Source organism: Melozone crissalis, unplaced genomic scaffold (assembly GCF_028551555.1).
Source record: "Melozone crissalis strain CALT ecotype California unplaced genomic scaffold, PUWL_Pcris_2 ptg000014l_1, whole genome shotgun sequence".
Classification (NCBI taxonomy): Eukaryota; Metazoa; Chordata; class Aves; order Passeriformes; family Passerellidae; genus Melozone; species Melozone crissalis.
In genome coordinates this window covers 1,185,412-1,208,598 of record NW_026535792.1, presented here as the reverse complement: position 1 = coordinate 1,208,598, position 23,187 = coordinate 1,185,412, and the positions used below count along the sequence as shown (strand labels likewise).

The 23,187-nt window shown below is 53.3% G+C and overlaps 3 protein-coding genes across 5 annotated transcripts; 1 reads left to right on the top strand and 2 right to left on the bottom strand.

The window, feature by feature from the left end:
* Nucleotides 1-379: 379 nt before the first annotated feature.
* CALML4 (calmodulin like 4) lies at nt 380-3,605 on the bottom strand. Of its 3 annotated transcripts, XM_054272893.1 has the most exons (5): nt 3,519-3,605; nt 3,379-3,409; nt 1,962-2,102; nt 1,207-1,395; nt 380-618 (listed from the first exon to the last, which is right to left on the bottom strand). In XM_054272893.1, the coding sequence occupies exons 1-5, from the start codon at nt 3,519-3,521 to the stop codon at nt 521-523; spliced, it is 462 nt and encodes a 153-aa protein (XP_054128868.1). In that variant the 5' UTR covers nt 3,522-3,605; the 3' UTR covers nt 380-520. The 3 variants fall into 3 exon arrangements, with proteins under 3 accessions (XP_054128868.1, XP_054128870.1, XP_054128869.1); XM_054272895.1 differs by lacking the exon at nt 3,379-3,409 and having other exon boundaries at nt 3,519-3,594; XM_054272894.1 differs by lacking the exons at nt 3,379-3,409; nt 3,519-3,605 and adding an exon at nt 2,979-3,055.
* A 1,417-nt stretch (nt 3,606-5,022) lies between these two features.
* On the bottom strand, nt 5,023-12,846 carry CLN6 (CLN6 transmembrane ER protein). Its single transcript, XM_054272815.1, has 7 exons — nt 12,764-12,846; nt 11,591-11,705; nt 11,037-11,135; nt 8,588-8,776; nt 7,514-7,569; nt 6,419-6,541; nt 5,023-5,343 (listed from the first exon to the last, which is right to left on the bottom strand). Exons 1-7 carry the CDS (start codon nt 12,844-12,846, stop codon nt 5,055-5,057), a joined length of 954 nt encoding a protein of 317 aa, XP_054128790.1. The 3' UTR covers nt 5,023-5,054.
* A 3,079-nt stretch (nt 12,847-15,925) lies between these two features.
* Nucleotides 15,926-21,768, top strand: FEM1B (fem-1 homolog B). Its single transcript, XM_054272579.1, has 2 exons — nt 15,926-16,199; nt 18,789-21,768. Exons 1-2 carry the CDS (start codon nt 15,952-15,954, stop codon nt 20,422-20,424), a joined length of 1,884 nt encoding a protein of 627 aa, XP_054128554.1. The 5' UTR covers nt 15,926-15,951; the 3' UTR covers nt 20,425-21,768.
* Nucleotides 21,769-23,187: the final 1,419 nt, after the last annotated feature.

The window sequence follows — 23,187 nt, the reverse complement described above, 5'->3', positions numbered from 1 at the left end:
CTGGAAAACAGGGATCAGAGGGGGCTTCATCTGTCTGGAGATGGGGAGGTTTTCCTGGTGTGAAAAACAGGAATTTTCCTGGAGAGTTTTTTCTTGGTGTGGAAAAAAGGGGAGTTTTCCTGGCCCTGTTTTTCCTTTTTTCCCTGTTTTTTCTTTGTGGAGACACCAAACACCTGCTGGGCTGTTCTGACTCTTGGAGAACCAGGAGACCTCGACCATGAGTTCCTTCTGCCACAATCCCAACATTTAAATTATTTTTTTTACAGCTTGACACGTGTTGTCACACTCTCTTTATTTCAATAACACTAACTATTGCTATAATAACAGATAAATATAATATTATTTCTTGTTTTTCCAGGAATTTTTCCCTCCCGGGGGGAACCCATGGAAGTGTCAGAACTAAATGAAGGCAAAATCAGGTTTTGAAAGGCAGCTGCTGGTTCCTGAGCCTGACTAAAAGTGGGAAAAATAGAAATGGAAACCCTGCAGGTGCTGCTGTTAGCAAATCCCACTCTGGGTTTCAGTAGTCGACCGAGGGAAGGCAAATGTGGCGCACAAATTCCTCGTATTTGATGGTTCCATTTGGCCCAACTTTGGCTTCCTTTAGCAGGTCATCCACTGAAAAATGGGAAAATATCACTGGGGTGGGATGTTTGGGGGTGTTGGGGTGTTTGGAGGAAAGCAGCACTGCAGGGTTTGGGGTCTGGGGGATTTTTGTTGGCAATCACCTCTGGGATCAGGTGGGAGTTTCACACTGGCACCAGTCAGCACCTGGATTTTAATTCCATGTAAAATTCTCTGCAGCAGGAATATCCATCTTTTTGAGTGCCACAGGGGGAAAACAAACACCCCACAAATTTAGTCCAGATGGGCTTTTGCGTTCATTGTCCCCCTCGGAGCCAAATTTCTGACAAACTGGAAGGGTTTGGGGTTTTTGCCTGTTTTTACTTTGGTGTCTCCTGCTGGCACAGGCCCTTCCTCATCCCAGAGGCTGCTGTAGAGGAGGAAGAGGAAAAAAGAGAAGAGAGAAAAGAAAGAGGGAGAAGATGAAGGAAAAGAGAGAGGAAAAGAGAAAGGAAATGAAAGGAAAGGAAAGGAAAGGAAAGGAAAGGAAAGGAAAGGAAAGGAAAGGAAAGGAATGGAATGGAACGGAATGGAATGGAATGGAATGGAATGGAATTTGGTCCCCGAGGGAATTCCAGGTACCTTCCTCCTCGGAGAGCTTCTCCCCCAGCCGGGTGAGCTTGGCGCGCAGCTCGGGCACGGCGATCACTCCTCGCTTCTGCCGGTCAATCATGGCCAGGGCTCTCAGGATCTCCTCCTCGGGCTCCTCCTGCTTCATCTGCCTGTACATGATGTTCAGGAAGGTGGAGAAGTCCAGCTCTGCGTTCCTGTCTGGGAGAGGAAGGGCAGATCCTCTGGGAATGGCTGTGTCTGGGGGCTGGATCCAGGGCTAAACACCCTCCTCATCCTCCCCCAGTTCCCTTTCCTGGGGTTTCCCTGATCTGGATCAGGGCATGTCACAACTTCCTCCTAAAAGAGAATCTGTAACAAATGGGATTTTTTTTCTCCTAAAATCCCATTTATAACTGTTCAATTTGTGCTCTGAACTCAGATCCTGAATTTTTAATCCCTCCCCCCCCCAACCTGATTTCACAATTCCTTGGTTTTTGTGCTTTGTTTTTCCCACAGATCTTCAGCTGAACGTCTTTCTGTGCTCTTCCACCTCTGTTGGTTGGCCTGGACAATCTCCCACCCTCCAAATCCATATTAAATATTTGTCTCCTGCTTTTTTAGGGATTTTCACGGTGCTGTTTTGATTTGTGGGCTGGATTTAACACATCACAACAGCTTCTGGAGACTGCTCTGGGTGGATGCTCCCTCCTGGAACATCCCAGCTCCAGGCAAACAGGATTTTCCCATGTTTAATCCCCGTTGTGGTGGCCGTGCAGGTGGCTCACCGATCCTGTGCAGCTGCAGGTGTCTCTGCACCTCTCCGGGCGTGGGGCTGGCTCCCAGGCACCGCATCACTGCCAGCAGGTCCGACGCTTTGATCTTCCCTTTTTGTTTCTTGTCGTACAGGGAAAAACATTCCTTGAACTCTAATTAAGAACCAAAGCTGGGTCAGCCGCAGGATCCCATTGAGGCCGGGCCGGGCCGGGCACGATTCCAGCCGGGATCCGGTGTCGGCCCGGGGGTGTCGCCTTTCCAGCGGGGTGATGGGCACGGCGGGGAACCGGGGGGAATTACGGGCAATTAAAACCCCGAGCGGCGCTAATTGGGGCCCTCCGGGCTGAGGAAGCGCCGATGGGAGGGGAAAGGGGCTGGGAAAGGGGAGGGTTTTGGTTAAAAGCGATTTTCCCGCATTGGTGGGGCGGAAGAGCGGGGAGAGGGATGGAGGAGGATGAAGGAGGGAGGGGAAGGATGATGGAGGGGGAGGAAGAGACGGAAAAAAGAGGAGAAGAGGAAGAAGGAAAAGAGGAAGGAAAGAAAGTAGAAGGGAAAGAGGAAGGAGGGGAAGAAGGGAAGGGAACTGAAGAAGGAAAAGGAAGGAGGAGAGGAGAGGAGAGGAGAGGAGAGGAGAGGAGAGGAGGATGTTGGAGGGGGAGGATGCTGGTGGCGGAATATTTTGGAGATGGAATATTTTGGAGGTGGAAGCTGCCGAGTTCTCCCCCCTCTCCCGCAGCTCCGCCCGGCTGCGGCTGACCCAGATCCGGCCGGGCTCTCTCCCGTTCCCTCCCGGCTCCCTCCGGCTGCAGAAACCCAGCCTGGGCTGGTGCCACCCCCGTCCTTGTCCCCTCTGTCCCCTGCCCTCGCTGCTGCCCCGGGGATGCTCCGGGGCCGCCCGTGGGCGCCGTGGCCTCCCCTGGCCCGGCCGCCTCCTCCGCTCGCCGATCCCCCGGCGGAGCTGATCAGATTTGCAATAATACTCTCATTAATACTCTCATTAATACTCTCATTAATACCCTTATTAATACCCTTATTTCAGCTTCCTTCGGCCGGAAGGAGCAATCCCAGCCCCGGGCGCGGTTCCGCTTCCCCAGTGGGAATTTGGATCCCCTGCGCTTCCTCCTCCTCCTCCTCCTCTTCCTCCTCCTCCTCCTCCTCCCGAGCCCCCAGGACGGGACTGAACCCCGGAATTCCCGGGTGTTTCCCTGGGGATGGGCACCGGGCGCTCCCCTCCCTCCCGGCTGCTCCTGCCCTGCAGAATTTCCCTTGGAATTTGGGAGATTTCCCTGTTTTCCCAGGCAGCCGATCCGGGACTGAGGGACAGCGAGCCCAGACCGAGACACTTTGGGGGAAAAACCCCTCATTTTTATAGAAATGTAAATTGAATCTCGCTAATTAACGCCCGAAGCGGAACAAACTCATACCTACCATTAATTTGATCCTGGGACAGAAACTTTGCCTGGAGCAGGAACGGAGAGAAAAAAAAACCAAAAAAAGCAAAAGAAGCAGCTTTAAAATGAGATTTGGGGGCGCAGAGGGGCCCGGCGGGGCCCGCCCGCGTCACTCACCATGGTTTTGGGGCCAATCGCTGGGATTTGGGGTCCCGGCGGGAGCGGAGGCGGCTGCGGCCACTTTTGCGCTTTATTCGGGGCCAAAGTGCGGCCGGGCGGGCGGAGGCTGTAATAAATACCCGCTGCCATGGCTACGGGGCTGAGCCTGCTCCGCTCCTGCTCCTGCCGGGAAAAAACATTTCCCAGCCGCTTTGGGATGGGGTTTTGCGGCTCTCTGGGGCCCCAAAACCGCGCGTTTGGTCATCCCAAAGAAGCGCACCTGGCACTGAGCTTGGCTGCTGGGAGAGGAGGAGGAGGATGTAAAAATCTAAAAATTCCAAAATAAAAATATTCCAAAATCCAAAATTCCGAAAATTGCCAAATTAAAAAAAAAATTAATCCAAAAACTAAAAAAAAAAAAAAAATTCCAAAATTCAAAAGAATTTAAAAAAATTCTAAAATTCCAAAATAAAAAAATGCAAAAAAAAAAAATCCAAAATAAAGCTATTCCAAAATCCAAAATTCCAAAAAATTCCCAAATAAAAAAATCCAAAAATTAAAAAACAAATCCAAAGATTCCAAAATTAAAAAAAAAAATTCCAAAATTCCAAAATAAAAAAATCCAAAAATTCAAAAATTCCAAAAATTCCAAAATGCAAAGAAATCCCAAAATTAAAAAAAAAATCCAAAAAATTCTGAAGTTCCAAAATAAATTTTAAAAGATCCAAAAATTCCAAAATAAAAAAAAAGATCAGAAAATTCCAAAATTAAAATATTAAAAAAAAAAAAAAAAAAAGGAAGGGCTGAAGGCTGACGGAGATTTCTGGATCTGCAGGAGGGTTTGTAGGGAAGGGATCTGTTTTTATCCCGAATTTCACCCTCAGATTTCCTCCTCCCAGCCCTGGAGCTGGAGCTGCATCCCCGGGGCAGCCGGAGCTGCTCAGCCCTGGCTCCTCTTTCGGGCAGATTTTGGGGAATTCTGAGGAATTCTCGTGTCTGAGTGAGAGTTGGTGGTGTTGGTGCACGGATCCTGGGAGTTCCCCCCTTCCCGATGGATTTTGGGGCTGTTTGTGGGGAATTTCCCCTTTTGTGTGAGCTGAAGGTGCTGGGGCAGAGATCCCTGGAGTTTCCATCCTTCCTGAAGGATTTTGGGTTGCTTTGTGGGGAGTTCTGAAGGATTCTTAAGTCTGAGTGAGAGCTTCTGGTGCTGGTGCACAGACCCCTGGAGTTTTCCCCATTCCTGGTGGATTTTCGGTCTGTTTGTGGGGAATTTGCCTTTTTGTGAGAGCTGGCAGTGCTGGTGCACAGACCCCTGGAATTTCCCTTCTTCCTGATGGATTTTAGGGCTGTTTGTGGGAATTGCCCTCTCCTGCCCCTGTGCTCACCAGTGAGAGCGAGTTAATGAATTTTAATTAATCCCCTCCTGACCAGCGGTAATCACCACACAGCCACCACCACTCAGGAATTTATTTGGAAACACATGAATCTACATTAGAAAAACTAGATTTCTTCTCTCTTTTTTTTTTTTTCCCCCCCCTCAAAAACACCAAAAGCTTAGAAAGCGCCCTTGGCTGCGTGCAGGTTGTTCATGTGCAGGGTGTAGAAGGCCCAGGGCTCGGGGATGTAAATCACCCCCGGGTACTTTTTCCGCAGGATCTTGTCGTTCCAGAGCCAGCCCACCCAGGCGGCGATGAGGAGCAGGGTGATGATGAAGGAGAGGAAGAGGAAGAGCCCGTTGCTGTCCAGCACCAGCCCCTTGCGCCGCTGGTGCATCACCAGCGCCATCATGGCGAAGAAGGTGAAGATGTAGAGGATGAAGATCTGGCCCTCGGTCACCAGGTACCTGCGGGGACAATTCCTGGGGATCCCGAGGTGCTGGGAGAGCGTTCCCAGCTCCTCTGGGATCCATGGTGATCCTGGCAGGGAGAGCATTCCCAGCTCCTCCGGGAGCAGTTTTGATCCTGGGATGCAGGCAGAGCATTCCCAGCTTATCTGGGAGCAGTGGTGATCCTGGGATCACAGGAAGAGCATTCCCAGCTCTTTTGGGATTCACAGGGAGAGCATTCCCAGCTTTTATGGGATCAGTGGTATCCTGGGACCACAGGGAAAGCATTCCCAGCTTTTTTGGGATCAGTTTTGATCCTGGGATCACAGGGAGAGCATTCCCAGCTGTTATGGGATCAGTGGTGATCCCGGAATGCAGAGAGAACATTCCCAGCACTTTTGGGATCAGTGGTGATCTTGGAATGCAGGGAAAGTATTCCCAGCTTTTCTGGGATCAGTGGTGATCCTGGAATGCAGACAGAGCATTCCCAGCTGTTCTGGGATCAATTTTGATCCTGGGATCACAGGGAGAGCATTCCCAGCTTATCTGGGAGCAGTGGTGATGATGGAATGCAGAAAGAACATTCCCAGCGCTTTTGGGATCAGTTTTGATCCTGGGATCACAGGGAGAGCATTTCCAGCTGTTCTGGAATCCATGGTGATCCTGGGATCACAGGGAAAGTATTCCCAGCTTTTCTGAGATCATTGGGATCTTGGGATCACTGGGAGAACATTCCAGGCTGTTCTGGGATCAGTTTTGATCCTGGGATGAGGCAGAGCATTCCCAGCTTATCTGGGATCAGTTTTCATCCTGGAATCACAGGCAGAACATTCCCAGCTCTTTTGGGATCAGTTTTGATCCTGGGATCACAGGGAAAGTATTCCCAGCTTTTCTGGGATCATTGGGATCTTGGGATCACTGGGAGAACATTCCAGGCTGTTCGGGGATCAGTTTTGATCCTGGGATCACAGGGAAAGCATTCCCAGCCCTGCAGAGCAAAAGCTGCCCTGGGGAGCCCTGGGGGATGGAGCAGCTTTTCCTGGAACATTCCTGGGTATTCCTGAGGAATTCCCTCCCACCCCGAGGCACTCACCAGTAGTAGAGGCTGCTGGGCCCCACCAGGAGCAGGGCAGCCAGGGGCATCCGGCTCTGCCCCGCCGCGGGCGTGAAGCACCCGGTGAAATAAATGAACAGGATCAGGAAAAACGGGATGTACCTGGAAAACACCAGCAATTCCCAGAGCTGGGAGGAGCCTGGAAGGGACTGGAACTCCCCCAGATCCCCCCCACACTCAGAACTGCCCCTGTGCTGAGCCTGGGGAAGGAGCAGCTGTGGGATCCCTTGTTGTGGGATTCCCTGCTCAGGGATTCCTGCTGCCTCCCCAGGGCAGGGCACAGAAGGGCTGGGCAGGGGCTGGGCCCGTCCTGGGCTCTGCAGATGCAGAGAATTCCCAGCCTGGGGCAGGAAAAGCCTGGAATTGCCGATGAAGGCAAAGCTGGGCTCCAGCTGCTGCCTTGGGTAATTCCAGCGAGGCACTCCAGGCTCCTGTGCTGTGTCTGGGATGTGGAGCAGGATTCCCAAAACCCCCAGAGCTCTTCTTCCTTTTTAAGAGCTCCAAAGAATGAGGTTTGCTCCTTCCCAGCACTCCAGGAACCCTAAATCAGGCAGGAGAGATTTCCCCAGGATCACCTGGAGCGGGTCCAGGCCTAGCCAGACCCTCCTCTTGGGATATTTTGGGGTATTTTGGGATATTTGGGGTGTTTGGGGTATTTGGGATATTTGGAGTGTTGGGGATGTTTGGGATATTTGGGATATTTGGGGTGTTTGTGGTGTTTGGGGTATTTGCGGTGTTTGGGATATTGGGGATGTTTGGGGTATTGGGGATGTTTGGAGTGTTTGCAGTGTTTATGGCGTTTGGGGTGTTTGGGGCACATCTGGGGGTGCAGGAGGAGGAACCTCCTGTCCCCCTGGAAGGACAAGCTGTTCCCCTGGCCCTCCAATCCCAAAATACCCCTGAGCAGAGGGGATTTTCCAGCGATTGCCGGATCCCCCCTAATCTGGATCCTAATCCTAATCCAGCCCTGGCCAGCAGATCATTATCCCCGGCCAGCTCCGGCTCGGGGTTTTCATTTTCCACTTTAAGCCCTGCCCTTCCCCCTGTGCCATCCCATAACCTGGCATCACTCACCACATGGAGTGCCCCAAATACTCGTCGTAGTAGTAGAGCAGCTCGAAGGAATCGATCTGTGGCAGGACACGGGGAGAATCCCAGTTAGCAAACGAGCAAAATCCCAAACAGCTTCATCATTCATAAATCCAGGTTTCAGATATGCCTGATCCCAGCTCAGCCCCTCACCCAGGCCATTCATAAATTCAGATTTTAGAAATGCTTGACCCCAGCTCAGTCTCTTATCAAGGTCTCAGGCTCGAGGTTCCTTTATCATTTATAAATTCAGATTTTAGAACCCACCTCAGTTTCTTACCGGAGTCACTTATTAATTCTGATTTTAGAAATGCTTGAGCCCAGCTCAGCCCCTTACCCAGGTCATTCATAAATTCAGGTTTTAGAAATGCTTGAGCTTAACTCAGTTCCTTACCAGGGTCTCAGGTTTGAGGTTCCTTTATCATTTATAAATTCAGATTTTACAAACCCAGCTCGGCCCCTTACTGAAATCTCTGTCTTGATGTTCCTTTATCATTTATAAATTCAGATTTTAGAACCCAGCTCAGCCTCTCACCGAGGTCTCAGGCCTGATGTTCCTTTATCATTTATAAATTCAGATTTCAGAACCCAGCTCACCCCCTCACCAGGGTCTTGAGTTTGAGGTTCCTTCATAATTTATAAATTCCGGTTTTAGAAATGCTTGAGCCCAGCTCAGCCTTTATAATTTATAAATTCAGATTTTTAAAACCCAGCTCAGCCCTCACCAGGGTCTTGGGTTTGAGGTTCCTTTACCATTTATGAACTCAGATCTTAGAGCCCAGCTGAGCCAGGTTTGAGGTTCCTTTGCCATTAATAAATTTAGATTTCAGAAGCCAGTTCAGTCCCTCACCAGGGTCTCAGGTTTGAGGTTCCTTTGCCATTTACAAATCCAGAATTTACAAACCCTGCTCAGCCGTCACCAGGGTCTTGGGTTTGAGGTTCCTTTACCATTAATAAATTTAGATTTCAGAAGCCAGTTCAGCCCTCACCAGGGTCTCAGGTTTGAGGTTCCTTTCCCATTCACAAATTCAGATTTTACAAACCCAGCTGGGGCCTCACCAGGGTCTCGGGTTTGAGGTTCCTGATGATGGGGTTCTCCCTGACAGACAGGTGGTGCTGGTACCCGCTGAAGATCAACCGGTGGTTCACTGAGTCTCCCACCAGGTGGATGCTGGCGCCCATCACGAAGGTGATGATGCTGACGTAGACCATGGACCTGGGCAGGGTCTTGGGGGACCTCTCGATGAGCTGCAGGCACAGGGAGGGTGTGAGGAGGATGAGGAGGAGGAGCAGGGATGTGGCAGCTCCTGCCCTTGCTGGGTTTTGGGGTTTTTTTGCCAGAGCGCTCAGAAATTCATCACCAAAAACCCCAAAATATCCTGAGCTTGAAGGGACCCAAAAAATCAAGTCCAACTCCTGAGCGAACTCATATTGGGGTCAAAGGCACAGGTTTTGTGGTTTTGGCACCAGGAGGTGATGAGTTAGGCTGTGCTGAAGAGAATGGATTGCTTTCTGCAGGTAAGGCACCTGCATCTCACCAAAATCCAATTCCAGGCACTCTGCCTTTCACTGAAAATTGCTACTACAACACATCCCAAGAGTTTCATGTCATAACAGCAACAGATAGCCTTGGTTTATTGGGATAGGAGTTAGAAATGGCATTTAGTGCAATTTTAAATGAACCCAAGCTAAATATTCCAAGACAAATATTGTCATTCTGCCAGGGTGCTTCAAATCAAGGGTTACAGGCCTGGTTTTAAGCACTGGCCCTTAGGTTTTAAAGGTATAAACTCAGGAAATTTCAGCCAATCCCTTTTTCTCAAAGATGTAACAACCTGTCCTGGCTTTGGGTAACTTTGGGAGGAAAACCTCTAAAGGGGTTTCTGCTGCTTTCAACCCCAAGAGTTCGTTTGGTTTGCTGTTAATGAGGGTTTCCTCATCAAAAGGCCGTGGTTCTCCTGCCTCTGGAGAGGACTGGGAGGTTGGATGTGCCCTCCAGTGGCAGCAGAGCCTCCAGCACAGAGCTCCTCACACTTCCCACCCTGTCTGGACACTCCAGGATCCCCCATGTGCACATTTAGGGGTTCTGTTCCCTTTCTTCCCCATGGAATGGAACTCGGCTCCACAGAGAGCTTCAGGACACTTCAGGATTCCCCAGGTGAACATTTTGGGGTCCTGTTCCCTTCCTTCCCCACGGAACAGGACTCAGCTCCCCACAGTTTGACCCCACAGCCAGGAGGAGCCACAAAACCACTCGGGGCAATTTCTGGGCACCGCTTGCAGTGCTGGGCTCCCTCCCTGCCCCATCTCGAGCACCTGAGGCTGGCTCAGGGTCCGGGACAAGCCTTGGAACAGCAGCAGGAATTTTGGGAGGCAGCTCCACGCTCAGCTTGCGCAGCAGGAGCAGCTCCCAAGGCAGATCCCAGCCCCAGGAGTTTTCCAGCTTTGGCTGGGTCAGCTCTGGGATCAGCCAGGGCCCCCCCTCTCCCTAAATCAGCTTTGCAGCCCTCCCCAGGCAGGGAAAAGCTCCTTATTTGTGTTTAATTTTGACCTTATTTGGGTTTAATTTGGAGGCTTAGCTTTCCCTTCCCCTGGAGCTGCGGCACGGACGTCACAGGGGGACAAGGAGAGCACAAGGTCCTGGGGGGGACAGGAGGGTGGGACACGTCCCTGGGCCAGAGAAATGCAGCCTGGATCTCCCTGTGCGTGATCCCTGCAGAAACCACCTGGGAAAGGTCAGCTCCCACCTCCTGGATATTCCCTTTTTGCCCCCAGCCTTGAAATCCTCCCGGGATATCGAGAGGGAATCATTTCCACCTCAGGCCGTAATTCAGTTCCCAGCTAATGAAGGTTAAAATAGATTTATAATTGCTTTCTCCTCGAGTGTTTAATGGGAAAAGATTCCTAATGATCTGACAGGGTTTCACCTCGTGAATGGTTCATGAGATCCAGAGGTTGGCAGCTGGAGCCAGATAAATTCCAGCTCCAGCTACAATTCCAATGTCAAAGATCAAGTGGAATTAAGCTCTGAACAATTCAGAAAATCCACTCTGCTTCCAGCTGCCTGTTAAGCCAGGGGTGGCTGTTGTCCTAAAAATATCATTTGGGAAAAGGGCTCTGACCCCTCCTGAGGCCAGAATTCCAGGGGGAAGTGATTTGCTTTGGACATGCAGGAAATTAAAAGGTGGCACCACAAATCCCTCCTGGAGTGGGAAATTCCCCCTTGCTGGAAGGAATTTGGGAATAACCAACATCCTAAAATCCTCTGAGCCTTTGCAAAACCTGGATGGAAAACCCCTGAACATTCCAGGTTTACCTTCAGCTCTGACTCCTCCTGGAGCCAGAATTCCAGGGGGATTTGCTCTGGACATGCAGGAAATTGAGGTGGCATCACAAATCCTCTGAACTCTTCCTCACTGGCAGGAATTTGGGAATAACCAACACCCTCAAAACCTCTGAAACTTTACAGAATTGAGAATGGGGAACCCCTGGACATTGCCAGGCTTACCTTCAGCAGCAGGAAGGGGGTGATAACGTTGTAAGCCATGTGGAAATAATCTCCAGCGCTGGGTTTGTTCAGAGGGAACCATTCCAGAGGGAGGATGATCTGAGGAGAGAGGGAAGAGCAGCACATGGGAGAGGGAAAACGTTGGGATTGCTTGGGAATGCTCAGCTGAGCTTCAGGGGGTTGGCAGGGCAGCTCATCTTGGAGCAAACTTCCCAAAAATCACCCTTGGAAATTTCCACTCCTGTCCCTGCCCGGTGCTGGCAAGCTGTGGGAACAAGGAAAGCATTTGGGATTCCCAGATCCTCCTGAACCTTCTGCCAGCTTCCAGCTTGAAAAAATTCCATTGAAATGGAATGGCCACTCCTGGAAGCTGCAGCCCCAAACTCTGGGGTGCAGGCAAGGAATGGGGAATGGCAGGAGGAACCTCCCAGGTGTGAAACAAAGGTGTGGGAGAGAGAACAGAGGCTGGAGCTGGCTTGGCCCCAGTGCCACCAGAGCGGGGCAGTGGTCCCAGCTCCTCCAGGACACCCCCCTGGCCGTGTCCCCTCACTCACCATGGCGATGGGGCGCCCGAAATCCAGCACCCAGTTCTGCAGGGTGAAGTAGAACCACAGGTCCAGGTGGAACGGGGACGTCTTGAAGGTGTCCTCGGCCTTCCCCGCCCCGTGCCTGGAGGGGACAGAGGGACACGGAGCCCTGGAGCAGCTCTGGGAGGAGGCAGAGCTGCCACCCCACGCCCGGGCTGCGCTTCCGTGGCTCTGGGAGCTGCGGGATAACAAAGCTGGGGAGCGGGCAGGGCAGGAGAGCACCAGGCTGCCACCATGCCTGACCCGTCCCTGTGGGGAGGCTCCTCCCGGCCTCTTCAGCAAGGTGAAAAGTGCTGAATTAAGTGCAACTATTTTTAACTTTTGCATGATGAAGCAAAATCCCAACTCCCAGGAGTTGAGCTGAGGGCTGAAAATGCGGCGCTGCCCGGCGGGATTCCAGCACCGGGATGGGATGCTGGGGATGCAGCGTCACCTTCAGCTCCTGCTCCAGCCCCCTCTGCCGAGGATCCAACCCCGAGGATCCAGCCCCGATGGAGCCTTTCCATGAAATGCTCCCCCAGCACCTCTGGACCTTCAGCTCTCTGCAGGAAAAGCGGATCAATGCCTCTCCTGGTGCCCAGACCAGAACGGGATCAGCTGGAGCAGCCCCGGGCTTGGGCTGCCCGTGGTCCGAAGTCCATGGAAGTGTCCCTGCCCTGGACCAACAGGATCTTGAAGGTCCCTTACACCCCAAACCACTGTGGGATGACTCAACGAACCCCGAGAGCTGAAGGGTGAGGATGGGGTACCCTGGATGAGCTGGGAATGCCGCGGCTCCCTGGAAGAGTCTGCCAAACCCTGGATCGGCTGGGATAACCCAGGTATGCCGGGATGCTATGGACAAAGCCGAGTGGGGAAACCTTGGGGGACCCCGACCCTGGGGATATCCCAGACCCTGAACCTGGGGATATCCCGGATCCCGACCCTGGGGATGTCCCGGATCCCGACCCTGGGGATATTTTGGATCCCGACCCTGGGGATGCTCCGGACCCCGCAGCACCGGGGGTGGTACCCGGGAAGGGGCCGGGCTGTCCCGGGGGGCTCGGGGCGGGCTGATCTGGGGGGCTTAGATGCAGTGAGGATCCCCAGTGAACCCGGAGTGGATTTTCCCGTTCCCGAGCCCCGGCCGCGCTCACTCACCTGCCCGGGTAGAGCGGCCCGGCGGGCGGGGGCGAGCCCGGGGCCGCGGCCGGGAAGGGCCGGCGCCGCGCCGAGCCCTGCATCCGCCCGGCCGGGGCTCCCGGAGCCGCTGCCGGGGCCGCTGCCGCTGCTGTGGCGGTGCCGGCGCCGACCCCGCTGCCGGGAGCTCCCGGCCCGGCCCCAGAGCAGCGGCGGCTGCGCGGGGGCGGCCCCGGGCCCGCCCGGCGGGGCGGGGGCAGCGCCGGCCCCGCTCCTCCGGTTCGGCCTGCCGGTCACGCACCGGGAGAGCGGCGGGGTCGGGGTAACCCGGGCTGTGATGGGCACACCGCAATGCCGCAGACTGGGATCAGGGAGGAATCCCCCGGATCCCCAGCAAGGGCAGCGCCGGCCCCGCTGCTTGCCCGGCCCGGCCCGGCCCGGCCTGCCGGTCACGCACCGGGAGAGCGGCGGGGCCGGGATAACCCCGGCTGTGAGGGGCACACCGGAGTGCTCCGGACCGGGATCAGGGAGGAATGCCCCGGGGATCAGGGAGGAATCCCCCGCATCCCCGGGCAGGGAACGCTCAGGGCATTCCGTGCCGATCCATCGCTCCGAGCCCCGGGTTCACTGGGAATGAGGAGCTGGAGCTCTCCGGGGGTCTGGCCACGCTGCTTTCCCCGAGTTTCCATTGCCCTGGGTTATTCGCAGGGGATGCCCCGCTCTGTTCGCTGCCTGGTCTTGGTTTTGGCTGGATAAATCCATCGGGATGGGGTCGCGCCCAGACAGGGAGGGATTCGCAGCTTTCGGGGCTGAATTCGTGGTCGCTGGGGTTTGGAGTTTTGAGTCAAAATCAGGTGGTGAATCCTGCGATGGGCAGGGATATTTTCCCAGGATTATCCCAGGTTATCCTGTCCAACCTGGCCTTGGACACTTCCAGGGATGTGGCAGCCACAGGCAGGGCCTCCCCACCCTCACAAGGAACAAAGTTTGAGGCACCAAACCCCTCCTGGAGGGCTTGGTCTGGGCACAGAGGCTCCATCACCCCTGGGATGGGAGCTCCGTGTGTCACACCCTGTCCCCATTCCCTTGGATGTGCATGGTGTGACACGGGATGGGAACAGGACAATCCCTGGGAGGAGCTGTGTGTTCCACTGAGGAATTGTGGTCCCAGTGAAGCTGACGGGGCTCCCAGCAGCAGCAGAAGGGAGATCTTGGTCCCTCTCGAGGAGCAGGGGACCCTCCCCACGCCATCCCTGCTCCACCTGCAGGACAGGGGCGACACCTGGGGAAATATCCCTGAAAAGTGTCGGAGATCACCGAGATAACGGAGCCACTTAATCTTACCAGGACCCTGCTTGTCACCCTTGACATGGCTACATGCCTCTAGACAGGGCCGGCCACAGCCTGACTCGTGTCCCCTGGTGTCCCCTGGTGTCCCCTGGTGTCCCCCGGGCTCTCCGGGCTCCGGCTGCTGCTCCATGAATAATGCACATCCCACAAAGTGCTGCGGGTCCGGTGTCAGGACTCCAGGTTAAAAATTAACGGGGCTGAGACCGGATCCCCCACAGGACAATGGGGCAGCAGATGGGCCCGGGGTGGTGTCCCCTTACTGCTGGTGGCTCGTGTCACCAGCAGCCAGGCAGGTGGCCCTGCAGGTGGTTGAGGTGACAGGTGTGTGACAAGGGGTCCCCAAAACCAGGGGTGAGGGTCCCATGTGTGCGGGGGGCATGGCTGAGGTGATGGGAGCTGCTGGGTCTGGCTTAAAAAACCCCAAATGGATCCAAACCCAGCCCAACCCAGCCCAGCTGAACCCAACTGAGGTCAGTCCAGTCTCACCCAACCCAACAAAACCCAGCTCACCCAAACCCAGTCCAGCTGAGCCTGGCCCAGCCCAGCCCAAATGAACAAATTCCAGCCCAACCCAACCCAATCCAGTCCAACCCAATCCAGTCCAACCAACCCAACCCAGTCCAGCCCAGCCCAACCCAACCCAACCCAACCCAACCCAACTCAACCCAATCTCCCTCTCCACACTTCCTGATGGGAGGGGGCAGCCAGGGAAGGTCAGGCTCAGCTTCCAGAGAATAGGGACAAGATTCGAAGACATTTTCTTAAACTGCACCAGAGTTGAGGTTTAGGTTGGATTTAGGTTGGACATCAGGAGGAATTTCTCCATGGAAAGGGTAGTCAGGGGCTGCCTGGGGGGGTTTGGAGTGCCCATCCCTGCTGGTGTCCAAGGAATTCCTGGATGTGGTGCTGGTGACACGGTGGGGGTCAGGCACAGCTGGGACTCGGTGACCTCTCAGGTATTTTCCAAGCTCAGTGGTCATGCAGTGGAAATGAGGATGAAAAGCTGAGCTGGTGACACAAGCAGTTGTCTGTGTTATTGTGTTTTGGGGATGTGCCCTGGCAGTGCTGCTGATGCCTTAAGTTTCAGCTTTCCTATTTTCCAGATTCTGTACTGCATTGGTGTATAACTGAGCTTCATATAAACTGTTAGCAAGTTTTCTTCATGGTTCAGTCAGACAAAACAATCCTTTTCCAGGCCCAGAACCAAGGACACCGCTGCAGCTTCAGGCCCAAAAAGTGCAAACAACAGCGAATTGAGGAGAGCAATCTGGGAGGATGGGACGGCATAACCTGGAGCTGGAATTGGACAATTAACGCCAATATGGAAATGGACCAAAACTTATACAAGTGTGAAAACGTGTGACCTGCTGTCCATCTCGGGTGTAGCCACAGCCGGGCTCTTGTACTTTCCAAGGTGTATCCTGTGAAGGCCTTTAATAAATCCCTGCTTTATTCCTTGAACTCTGCCCGGCTGTGTTGCCGCAGCCCCTCAGGCCCCGCTCCCGGCCCGGCTCTGGGGCCGCCGGCGCTCCCGGAACGCGCTGCCCGGGCGGCCGCTGCCGGCCGGCCCCGCCGCGGCGGGCGGGCGCTGCCGAGCGGTTCCGGGGCGGAGCGCGGCGGTGCCGGCCGGGCCCGCGCTCCGGGCGGGGGGGCCGCGCCTTGCCTGCCGGGCGGCGGCTGCGCTCCCGCCGGGGCCGGGGCGGCAGCGCCGGGAGCGGGGCCGGGGGCGGCGGGCCCCGGGGCGGCCGCATGTGCGCCCCGCGGGGCGCCGCGCCAGGACGGAGCGGGCCGGGGCAGAGCCGGGCCGGCCCGAGCGGGGCCGTTGCGGGCGGCGGGGCCGCGCGGAGGCGGAGGCGGCCATGGAGGGGCTGGCGGGGTACGTGTACAAGGCGGCCAGCGAGGGCCGCGTGCTCACCCTGGCCGCGCTGCTGCTGAACCGCTCCGAGAGCGACATCAAGTACCTGCTGGGCTACGTGAGCCAGCACGGCGGGCAGCGCTCCACGCCGCTCATCATCGCCGCCCGCAACGGGCACGCCAAGGTGGTGCGGCTGCTGCTCGAGCATTACCGCGTCCACACGCAGCAGACCGGCACCGTCCGCTTCGACGGGTACGTGAGGCCCGGCCCGGATCGGACAGGCCGGGCGCGGCCTGGGCGGCTCGGGGAGAGCGGGGCTGGGCGGGCCGGGCGGGCCTCGGGCGGCTCCCGCTGCTCCGGGGCTCGGCGGGGCTCGGGAGCCTCCCCAGCGCAGGGGGTTCCGTGAGCCCATGGGCTTTGTGGGTTCTGTGGCTCGGTCCTGGGTTCTTTTCTGCTCCGGCTCTTCTGTGACGTGCTGGTCCCAGCTCAGATTATTCCGGGACTTGGTGGTGCTTGTGGATCTCTTACGGCAAAGTGTTCTGTGACTTGGTGGCCCGTGTGGGTATTTTTCGACTCGGGCTATTTTGTGATTTGGTGCTCCTTGTGGGGCCCTTCCAGCTCTGTGTTCTGTGATGTGATGGCCCTTGTGGGTTCTTTTCAGCTTGGGCTCTTCTGTGAGTTGGTGGTCCTTGTGCTCCCAACTCAGACTATTCCATAACTTGGTGGTTCATTGTGGAGCCCTTCCAGCTCAGGATTCCGTGACTTGTTGGTCCTTGTGGGTTCTCCCTAACTCAGACTATTCTGTGACTTTTTGGTGCTTGTGTCTCCCTTCCAGCTCAGGACATTCTGTGACCTGGTGGCCCTGGTTGGCCCTGTCCAGCTCAGCATTCTGGGCTTTGATGGCCCTTGTGTGTCCCTTCCCAGGCTGTTCATTGATCTGTGATCACTCCCTGCCCTCTGTGGGCCTCAGCAGAGCTGCCAGGAGGATCTGATCTCTGATTTTCCCAGGCTGACAGGCTGGCAGTGCCCAGGGCCCTCCTTGCTGCTGTTTTTAGAAATGAATTCATGACATCCCCACCTAAACATCACGTGGGTGTTGGAGGCCACAGTGAGGTCACAGTTTGGTGATTTTCTGGTAAAAAATGCCTGTGTGGTTGGAGATCCCACCTGATGCTTTATGAGCCATAAATGACTTTTCCATTTAGGAATTCCCCATGTGAAGCTGTGGACAATAATATTCACAGGATAATATTCACAGCCCAGAGAGCTTCTGCTGGTCCAGAGTGGCCTTTCTGGGACATTTTTGCTGCTGCAGGTGACAGTGCCATCAGGAAGGATTCTCACACTGCTCAGTTTTCACATGCAGAACCACTTCCTTGTGTGGTTTGATTTTTATTCCTTCCTTTTCCCTTCCAGCTCGGTTTTTTTTTTTTTTTTTTTTTTTTTTTTTTTTTTTTGTGTGTGTGTGGTTTTTTTGTTGTTGTTTTGTTTTTTGGCTTGATTTTTGGTTTTGTTTTTTTTTTTGGTGTTTTTGTTAAATTTTTTTTTCCCCAATCAGAAGCAGGTTGAGAATTCCCGGGGTGAGAATTCCTGGAGGAAGCACCTCCTGACAGACAGCAGATGCTGGATTTGTGCCTGGCTGGGGTGGGGATGTTTTCCAGAGGCTGTGCCTGGCACGGGTTGAAGGAGGAGTTGTGGGAGGCACAATGGATGCAGAGAGAGGAGCAGAGCCCATGTGATCCCCGGGGATTGTTGTTCCTCAGATAAGGTGGTGGCTCGGCAGCTCCTCTCCCCTGGGCTTTCCACTTGGAACCTCAAAACACCCAACAAATCACCTCGGGTTCATGGAAAATCCCCCCTCCTCACTCTCCTCCTGCTTCAATGCATGAATATTTTAATGGAGTTATTTACAAAATAAGGAACTTCTCGCTGGGAATTCTCTCTGAGATCCTGAAGAGCCTCTGGAGGTGTTGGATTTACAAACAGTTGCTGTGGAGCTGCGAGGGCTTTATAATAATTAAAAATCGCTGTGAAAGTGCAATTTCAGCTGATCTTACCATATTTTAACTCTGGGGAGCGTGGCTGTTTGAAAATATTTGTCCTTCCTGTGTGTTTGGGACGTGCCTTGAGGGGGTGTGAATCCTGCCTGTTTCTTCATTTAAATCCTTCAGAAACCAGGAAATGGGAAAGGCAAATCCTTTATTTTGTGTGCTGGGTTTAAGGGAATGAAAAAACAGCTTAAAAAGAAGGATCTGTCCCCTCATTTCCCCGTTATTCATGTGACACAGCTCTGTGGAGCAGCCCAGCCCAGAACTTCTGCTTTTTTGGGTTTTATTTTCTTCCTGAAGTTCCATTTGTGTCACCAGGTTGCTAGGCTGATTCAGGGCACGGGATCTCAAATAGGGAAGCGCTGGGGAATTGCAGCTCAGGGAGAGGGGGCAGGGGAAGTGATTGGAAGTTTTGAAGCCAGGGCTGTTGCGGGTGTCTAAATCTGAATTTTTTTGTGTGTCAAAAGATCAATTTTAAGGTTTTTCTTGGTCTTTAATATGTCACTTAGTGGCACTGAAGGGATCATTTTAGAACTCTTCTTGCCAGACCTCTCTAAACTGAGGCTGGAGTTTGTGAGTGGGATCTTCAAGGCGGCCAAACCCCTTTGGCCGCCTTGAAGCTCCAACTTCCAATGCTCCGTGTGCTCCCTTGGCCTCATTCCTTGGCCATGGCGATCCCGGTGAGTTCCTTGGAATCCAAGCATGGGCTGGCTGTGAAATCCCTATTTTGGTGGCTGGGCGTGGGATGCTTTTGGGAGAGCATCAGCCTAATTCCCTGTCCTCTCGTCCCCAGCTTCGTCATCGACGGCGCCACCGCGCTGTGGTGCGCGGCCGGCGCCGGCCACTTCGAGGTGGTGAAGCTGCTGGTGAGCCACGGCGCCAACGTCAACCACACCACGGTGACCAACTCGACGCCGCTGCGGGCGGCCTGCTTCGATGGCCGGCTGGACATCGTCAAGTACCTGGTGGAGAACAACGCCAACATCAGCATCGCCAACAAGTACGACAACACCTGCCTGATGATCGCGGCCTACAAGGGCCACACGGACGTGGTGCGCTACCTGCTGGAGCAGCACGCCGACCCCAACGCCAAGGCCCACTGCGGGGCCACCGCCCTGCACTTCGCCGCCGAGGCCGGGCACCTGGAGATCGTCAGGGAGCTGGTCAAGTGGAAGGCGGCCATGATGGTCAACGGCCACGGCATGACGCCGCTCAAGGTGGCCGCCGAGAGCTGCAAGGCCGACGTGGTGGAGCTGCTGCTGGCTCACGCCGACTGCGACAGGAGGAGCAGGATCGAAGCTCTGGAGCTGCTGGGGGCCTCGTTTGCCAACGACAGGGAGAACTACGACATTTTGAAGACTTACCACTATTTATATTTAGCCATGCTGGAGAGGTACCGCGACAGCGAGAACGTCATCGAGAAGGAGGTGCTCCCCCAGATCGAGGCTTACGGAAACAGGTCGGAATGCAGGACCCCTCAGGAATTAGAGTCCATCAGGCAGGACAGAGATGCCCTTCACATGGAAGGCCTCATAGTGCGGGAGAGAATCCTGGGCTCGGACAATATCGACGTCTCCCACCCCATCATTTACCGGGGCGCGGTCTACGCGGACAACATGGAGTTCGAGCAGTGCATCAAGCTCTGGCTCCACGCCCTGCACCTGCGGCAGAAGGGCAACAGGAACACCCACAAGGACCTGCTGAGGTTCGCTCAGGTCTTCTCCCAGATGATCCACCTGAACGAGCCCGTGAAAGCTAAGGACATCGAGAGCGTCCTGCGCTGCAGCGTGCTGGAGATCGAGCAGGGCATGGCGCGCATCAAAACCACGCCGGACGCCGACATCCACACGGCCATGGACAACTACGAGTGTAACATCTTCACCTTCCTCTACCTGGTGTGCATCTCCACCAAGACGCAGTGCAGCGAGGACGACCAGTCCCGCATCAACAAGCAGATCTACAACCTGATCCACCTGGACCCGCGCACGCGCGACGGCTCCAGCTTGCTGCACCACGCCGTCAACTCGGGCACGCCTGTGGACGACTTCCACACCAACGACGTGTGCAGCTTCCCCAACGCCCTGGTCACCAAGCTCCTGCTGGACTGCGGCGCCGACGTCAACGCCGTGGACAACGAGGGGAACAGCCCCCTGCACATCATCGTGCAGTACCACCGGCCCATCAGCGACTTCTTGACGTTGCACTCCATCATCATCAGCCTGGTGGAGGCCGGCGCCCACACGGACATGACCAACAAGCAGAAGAAAACCCCTCTGGATAAAAGTACCACCGGGGTGTCCGAAATCCTCCTTAAAACTCAAATGAAGCTGAGTCTCAAGTGCCTGGCTGCCCGCGCCGTGCGGATCTACAACATCAGCTACCAAAACCAGATCCCCAGAACTCTGGAAGAGTTTGTCCAGTTCCACTAGGCCGTGTCCAACCTTTTGTGGTGGTGCTATCCCGGGACAACACCAGACAGCAGAATACACCCGTGTCCATGAAGTTGTTTTTCTCCATTCCTTTGGTTTTGGGTTCCCCTGGATTCCGTCTGCGGCCTCAGTTCTCGGGTGGAGATGGTGGAGGGCGGGGGGGCAGGAAAAGCCACATCGTTGTCCTGTAGTTGAATCTGATGTTTGAGATTTTGGTCCTTTTCTTTTTTTGATTAAATGAATCCCTTCATTAGATCTTGGTTTTCTAAATGAGATGAGAAGAATCCCCCAGGTAACTCCTGTCGTGTCCGACACGGTTCTTACAATTGGATTTCAAACTCCTCACAGTGAGGTAGGAAAAGAAAAATTGGGAATTCTGTGGTAGTTGGGTTAAAAGTGGAGTGTCCACCCCCAGGGCAGTGCATTGCTCTCGTACCTCACCAGGCTTTTATGCCTTTCAGCTCGTGCTGAAGATGTTGGTAACGTTTTAAAAGTTGTGTTTTAAATCAAAATTTACAGCTACAGACGTGAGGGATGCTCTGTTAGGAAATGCAGGTGGAAATTCAGCTCTGAGGGGCTGAATTCCATTATCAAGCTCTTCACTGACACTGCTCCAGTAAGTATTGAGTAACCTATGGACAAAAACCACTTCCACGCCGACCGAAAATAACCGGAATCATCGTTTCTTTTTCCGTAGCTCCGTCGCTCCTATCCAAACATCATGCATGGATCCCTAGAAACTGGGTAGGGAATTTGTGTTTGTGTGTGTCCCAACATTTCAGACTGCTTTGGACTTGGGTTTTTTCTGTTGTTTCGACGCTCAACACGCACCTTTTTTTTGACTCAAAGTCTGTCCAGCTGCACTCTTGGATTCCAGATGCTGTATCTTCCTAACGGAGCCGTCTGCCGCCAAAGAGAGTCTTCCTTGAACCTGGCTTTTCCAAGAAGCGTTGGAGTCTGTGCCTCCCTGAATTGGACTCGAGGATTTTTCATGGTTTTTACTCCTTCCAGTAGGAAAATCTCTTCTTAAAAACTGATTTTTACAAAAAAAAATTAAAATTCTCCTCTCATCAGCCACTTTGCTGATGAGCGAGTGATTGTACGGGGACGTTGTCGCTTGAGAACTTTGGGAGAAGTGGCAGATGCTCCAGCAGGAAAATGTCACTTGTTGGGACAAGGCTCCTGAACCCTCTGTTCCTTTCCCATGCAGCTTTTTAACTGTCAGGATGAACGAATGTTCTGTGGGGTTTTTTTAAAAACAATCCAGGTAGAACTTTCGGGCGAGATTTGGGGCACACGTTTCTATTTGTATGACAAAGAAATAAACATTGAATGTGGAATTACCTTGGAATTGCTGGTTTTTTTTCTCTGGGGTTTGTGTCCTTTGAGGGAAAAGCTTTAGGGTTGGGTTTAGGATCAGGTTCTCTGAAGGAGCTGTGACTTCCACATCTCTGGAATTGTCCTAAGGTAAGTCTGGGCTAGTGGAAGGTGTCATTTTCCTGAGGAGAACTCCAAAGTAACAATAAAAATTCCTGGCTGTTGATTCCAAAATACTTCCAAGCGGGAGAAGGTCTTTGCTGTGGAAAAGCTGCTCCTGCCTCCAGCCTATTCCTGGTTGTTATCCTGCTTCCCAGTGAATTCCTGCTGCCTGCTGTCATGGAATGCTGTCCTGCCACATTCCTCGTGTCACCAAGAGCTCTTGGCAAAGGGGAGGGAATACCTGTGGGTGCAGCCTTGGCAATCCTGGGATCTTCTCCAGGATCTGGAATTTTCCTCTCAAGCATTAAACGCTGTGAGGTTGCCCTTGCTCTCCCTGTTATTTAAAGCCCCTGATAAAATTCCTTGGAGCCTCCAGGTGCTGTTTTCCCTGGAAGAGCACAGAGTGAGGTCCTGGGAAGAGCTGGGTGCTGCTGGAGGTTGGGATGTTGATGGAGAGGGATCAGCACTGGGAGAGGTAGAAATAAACCTGGCCTGGAAATAAACCCGGAGCTGAGCCAGGCCTTGGAATGCTGATCCTGCTGTCCCGAGGGATCCAGAGGGACAGAGCCACCCAGGGATTGGGGACAACCTCCAACCCAGCCCTCGCTGCTGCCAGCGGGGTCAAGGGTCCTGGAAATCCAGGATTCCCAAATATTCCTTGGGAATGGCTGGGGAGGGGAGCAGGAATGGGGCAGCTGCAGCCTGAGCTCCACAGAAATGTGGGCATTGTGCCTTGGGGTGTGCCCAGGTGTCTGTGCCAGGGGACGGGCACCAAGCACTGGGAGGTGCTGGAGGTGGGCAAGGAGGGTGGAAATTCATAGATATTAATGGATTTATATATATAAAATATATAAATGTATTTATATATATAAATATATCAGTGTATTTGTATATATAAAATATATCCAGATACTTATACAAATATATCAATGTGTGTGTATATATAAATATATAGATGTATGTATAGAAACATATCAATGTCTATATATAATAAATATTGTATATTTATAGAAAACTTATTAAAATATATTTATTTAAATTATATCTAGATATAGAAATAAAATCTATTTATGCTTTATATTTTTATGTATATACACACACATATATTTTATATATTTTATGTATTTTTATATATATATATATACACGTATATAGAAGTACATACACACATACATTTTATATGTGTGTGTGTGTATATATATGCATATATACATCTAAGTTATATTTGTAGACATATGCACATGTATACACATTTTCTAAAAATTATTTATAAATGTATATGCA

Excerpts from the sequence above, each read along its gene's own strand:
- CALML4 (XM_054272893.1), bottom strand. Across the intron at positions 1,396-1,961 it reads CCTGCAGCTGCACAGGATCG|ACAGGAACGCAGAGCTGGAC; the intron begins GTGAGCCACCTG and ends TTCCTCTCCCAG. Across the intron at positions 619-1,206 it reads GAAGCTCTCCGAGGAGGAAG|TGGATGACCTGCTAAAGGAA; the intron begins GTACCTGGAATT and ends CCCATTTTTCAG.
- FEM1B (XM_054272579.1), top strand. The coding sequence starts at position 15,952 with ATGGAGGGGCTGGCGGGGTACGTGTACAAGGCGGCCAGCGAGGGCCGC. Across the intron at positions 16,200-18,788 it reads GGCACCGTCCGCTTCGACGG|CTTCGTCATCGACGGCGCCA; the intron begins GTACGTGAGGCC and ends TCTCGTCCCCAG.
- CLN6 (XM_054272815.1), bottom strand. The coding sequence starts at position 12,846 with ATGCAGGGCTCGGCGCGGCGCCGGCCCTTCCCGGCCGCGGCCCCGGGC. Across the intron at positions 8,777-11,036 it reads CCCCCTTCCTGCTGCTGAAG|CTCATCGAGAGGTCCCCCAA; the intron begins GTAAGCCTGGCA and ends CTGTGCCTGCAG. Across the intron at positions 6,542-7,513 it reads TATTTGGGGCACTCCATGTG|GTACATCCCGTTTTTCCTGA; the intron begins GTGAGTGATGCC and ends GGTGTTTTCCAG.